The following is a 4,393-nucleotide window of genomic DNA, read 5'->3' as shown; positions in this document are numbered from 1 at the left end:
TTAAAGAAATTTTTTTATATCTCTGGCACTGTGGCCTATTTTTTTTTTTTTTTTTGAGACAGAGTGTCTGTCACCCTTGGTAGAGTGCAGTGGCATCATCATAGCTCACTGCAACTTCAAACTCCTGGGCTCAAGTAATCCTTCTGCCTCAGCCTTTCAAGTAGCTGGGACTACAGGCACATACCACAATGCCTGGCTAATTTTTCTATTTTTTGTGGTGATGGGGTCTTGCTCTCAATCAGGCTGGCCTTGAGCTCAAGCAGTCCTCCTGCCTCGGCCTCCCAAAGTGCTAGGATTACAGGCATGAGCCACTGTGCCCGGCCTTATTTATATTTTGTCTGAACAAAAAGGCTGTCTACTTTATTAAATTACATGCAGGTAATATTAGATCAGTCTTTCCTTGGCTTAATGTCATTACAGATTCCAAAAGGAAATAAATTATTCTTAACTTTTAATTATGATTATTGTTTTTCCCTGTACTCTGAGGATTTCCATATTGAAGGAAAATCCTTTGACCAATGGTACTGTAAAGATTAATAAGAGGACTTAACATGATAAATTTATACTTATTATCTACTTTTGAGATTGTTGCTTTTAATAATAGAACTAGCTTAAGGATTGAGATAATAGGTTTTTTTAAGTCAGAGACACTTAAGTTCAAATGCTGACAATTATTAGTGAGACTTTAGGCGAATAGCTTAACCTCTCAGGTATTCAGTTTTTTTTTTATAAAATGCAGTGGTGCATCTGCTTCATAGGGTTATTGGCACTAGTAACTAGTATATAAAGTACTTAGTACAATACCTGCCACATAGTATGCCCTTGTACATAGGTGCTACCATTTTTATCAGCTGATTTAGCTTTTGATATTATTTAATTATCACCATCACCACTCCACCATACATAAACCTGCAAAGTGAGTGTTGATATACATGGAGAAACTGAGGCTCAGAGCAGTTGAGAACTGAATTTACAGGCTTAGGGAAGTTTTTCAAAATGTTTTGTTAATTTTTTTCATTAACTTGTTCTCATGTTATTGTGGTTTCATTATACTGTGTAGAGAGAAATCCTATAATGGCAGTATAAAAGGTAAGGTAAGATATGAATTCTAGCAGTAATAAAACATTCTTATAAATATAAGAAATATTTATAAAGCTATTTTGGATAAAACTATTAATATACATTTAGGTCTAAGGTATGATAAATAGGAGTAATTGCTCTAGGCCATTTATGTGCACTATGCCCCTTTCAATGGTGCTAAAAATAAAATTTAGAGTTTCCTAGTCAATGAGAAACTGTTACATTGTTGACAAATCCTTTTCGTATTACAACCATTATTAAAGCAAAGGAATTAGAACTGCTCTTTCCATTTTACTGTAATCTCTTTTGGTTTATATCACCATTTTGTGACTTTTTTTCCTATTCTGTGGTATCTTTGATGCTGATTTTTAACCTAATTTCACATTTTGGAGGTGAGTGGGAAAAATGTGCTTTGATCTAGAATTCTGTTACGTTTGCAACTAGTTAGTTTTAAACCATTTTTATTTTAGGTAGTGAAACAATTTCGTGATGGTGGTTACAACACATTGGTTTCTACCTGTGTTGGTGAAGAAGGTTTGGATATAGGGGAAGTTGATCTTATAATATGTTTTGATGCTCAGAAGAGTCCAATTCGTCTCATACAACGAATGGGCAGAACTGGCCGCAAACGTCAAGGCAGGATTGTTGTTATCCTTGCTGAAGGACGAGAAGAACGTGTAAGTAGTCATATAGAAATATGATTTGACTCTTGAAATTTCAGAAATATAGCCCAAAGACAAATATCAACATTTTAGCATTCAAAGTTCAACTAATATTCAGGTAATTATGGTTATTTTTCCTCCTTTGTGTTTGATTCTATCTTTTCTTATAATTAGGAGAATTTTTGACTGGATTCAGTTTCCTCATTTTTATCTATATTAAAAAACACATTTTATTACTTAAGTATTAATTCAGAGATACATAGATACAAAAACAAATATGTATTACTTTGTTTTACTATTTCCCTGTGTTCCTAAGTCCTATGTTTTCTCCTTTTTTTAGTTTAGTTTTCCTTAATTACAGTGAAGTGAGAATGATTTTTACATTTTAAAGGGCTGCCAAAATAACTAACCAAATAATAACCAAAGAATATGTACCAGAGACAGTATGTGGCCTGCAAAACCTAAAATATTTTGTTTCTGGCCGTTTAGGGAAGTTTCCTGACACCTATTCTAAGTGATAAGGAACTTGAATTATATTCATACTTTGGTACGATTGTAGGTGACAGGCCTTTCTAAATATGATGTTAATATTATTTTGTGTTTGATACACTTAAGTATTAACTAATTTTTATAATTCATTGGGACTAGCTCGGTGGCCAAATATACAGTTTCATATTAAAGATCTCCTCATCAACTGTAATAGTTTTTAAAAATTAATTTAAACTGTTTTCTATACGCTTTAAAATCATCTTGAAAAATGAATTTTCCCCTAATACTTTTCATGTAAGTATAGCATATTCATGTATAAAGTCCAATTTATCTATAAAGTGATTCTAACAAATGAAATGTTTGATAGCTTGTAAAAGGCTGTGTATTATCAATTACTGGAATTGGCTTCTATCTAGTTGTGTTGCCTAGCCAAGTGACTTAACCTCTCTACTAAGGTGTTATTAATAGTTTTCTTATCTGTAAAGTAGTAATAATGGCCCACATTTAATAAGCACTTAGTCTGTGCTTTGCAATATTCTGATTGCTTCAGATTCATTGTATTATTTAATTGTTAGCCTCTTGTAAGAGGAGTAATGCTTTTGGTGTAGAAGAAAACCGAAGTATAGAGAGATGAACAAACTGAAGTAAGGGAATAGTTAAAAAACAAAAAACAAAAAAACAAAAAAAACCCCAAACCTTATACTTTTGTAAATATCAGCCTTATTCGAAAACAACAGGATAATAAATAAAAAATAGATTTCCTTTGGGTAATATAGTTGCTGAGGGCTGAGGTTAGCTTTTCTAATAATAAGTTTTGAAATGACTTCCATTGAGTTAATCTAATAGTTTACTGATAGTTTTTTTGTGTGTGTTTTCTTTGAGACAAGGTTGTGCTGTATCACCCAGGCTGGAGTGTAGTGGCACAATCATAGCTCATTGCAGCCTCAAACTCGTGGGCTCAAGTGATCCTGCTGCCTCAGCCTCCTGAGTAGCTAAGAATGCAGGTGTGCACCACCACACTTGGCTATTTTTTTTATTTTTATTTTTTGTAGAGACAGGGTTTTGCTATGTTGCCCAGGCTGGTTTTGAACTCCTGGCCTCAAGTGATCCCCCTACCTTGGCCTCCCAAAGTACTGGGATTATAGCCAGCGCACCCGGCCACTGACAGGTTTTAAAATTCAAGACAACAGAAATTCTATTCTCTAAGTATTTAAGTAGATCAGGGTTTAATTTTATGTTTACAATAAACCCAAACTAATATAATAGTTGCTTGTTACGGATAAATGATTATTAGAGAAATAATATAATTTGACATTTTATATTTGTTTTTACAGATTTATAATCAAAGTCAGTCCAACAAAAGAAACATTTATAAAGCTATTTCAGGTAACAGGCAGGTCATTCATTTTTATCAAAGAAGTCCACGAATGGTTCCTGATGGAATCAATCCAGAATTACACAAAATGTTCATCACACATGGTGTCTATGAACCAGAGAAGGCTTCTCGGAACTTGCAGCGAAAGTCATCTATGATTTCCTGTAGGAATGGTAAATAAAAAATTTTGCATTTGACATATGCATTTTTCCCCCTGTTCTTTGGTTAGCAGGTCATATCTTGATATAATATTTCTTCTTTGAAAAACTCAATGAACATTCTAGGATGCTATGTGTGTTCACATTGGAAAAGATAAGAGATTTATGTTGCTGAGGGAAGGAGACAGACAATGTCGGTACAGGGTGATAGAAACTCAGTGTTGGGGAAACTAAAAATATTCTACCCACCCATCCTCTCTATAAAGTACAGAAAAGAAAGAAAACAGTTTTATTGAATAAGCATGAAACCAGATTACAGTGTGCATTGTAGACTATCTGCTAAGAGTACAAAAACAAAGAAATTTTCTCCTATAATATACCCCCAAGAAGTTACAGTCGTTTTCATACATGTTCTCAAGATTAACAGTAACTTGTCATCATATAAGAGGACAGCACCATTTGCTGTGTATTCTTTCATGGTTCATCCCATATTCACCGGGTAGCCATTTGTATTAGTTAATTGCCTTTATCTAAAGGAATAATAAAACTTATCTATATGACAAGCAGAAATTGACAGCTCCTAAAAAGATGCCTAGGCTAAACTCCCCTGGAGACTGGCATATAGGGCC

At 33.8% G+C, this 4,393-nt stretch overlaps 1 protein-coding gene across 1 annotated transcript in view; it reads left to right on the top strand.

The window, feature by feature from the left end:
• The window catches only part of FANCM (Fanconi anemia, complementation group M), a 79,294-nt gene that overhangs the window by 40,018 nt on the left and 34,883 nt on the right, over positions 1-4,393 (top strand). The window contains exons 8-9 of the mRNA XM_012642959.1: positions 1,551-1,757; positions 3,566-3,779. Coding sequence (XP_012498413.1) covers positions 1,551-1,757; positions 3,566-3,779 — 421 coding nt within the window. The remainder of the gene's footprint in view (positions 1-1,550; positions 1,758-3,565; positions 3,780-4,393) is intronic.

Source organism: Propithecus coquereli, unplaced genomic scaffold (assembly GCF_000956105.1).
Source record: "Propithecus coquereli isolate 6110/MARCELLA unplaced genomic scaffold, Pcoq_1.0 Scaffold191, whole genome shotgun sequence".
NCBI lineage: Eukaryota > Metazoa > Chordata > Mammalia > Primates > Indriidae > Propithecus > Propithecus coquereli.
The sequence above is the reverse complement of the archived record's forward strand: the minus strand, read 5'-3'. Positions and strand labels throughout refer to the sequence as shown.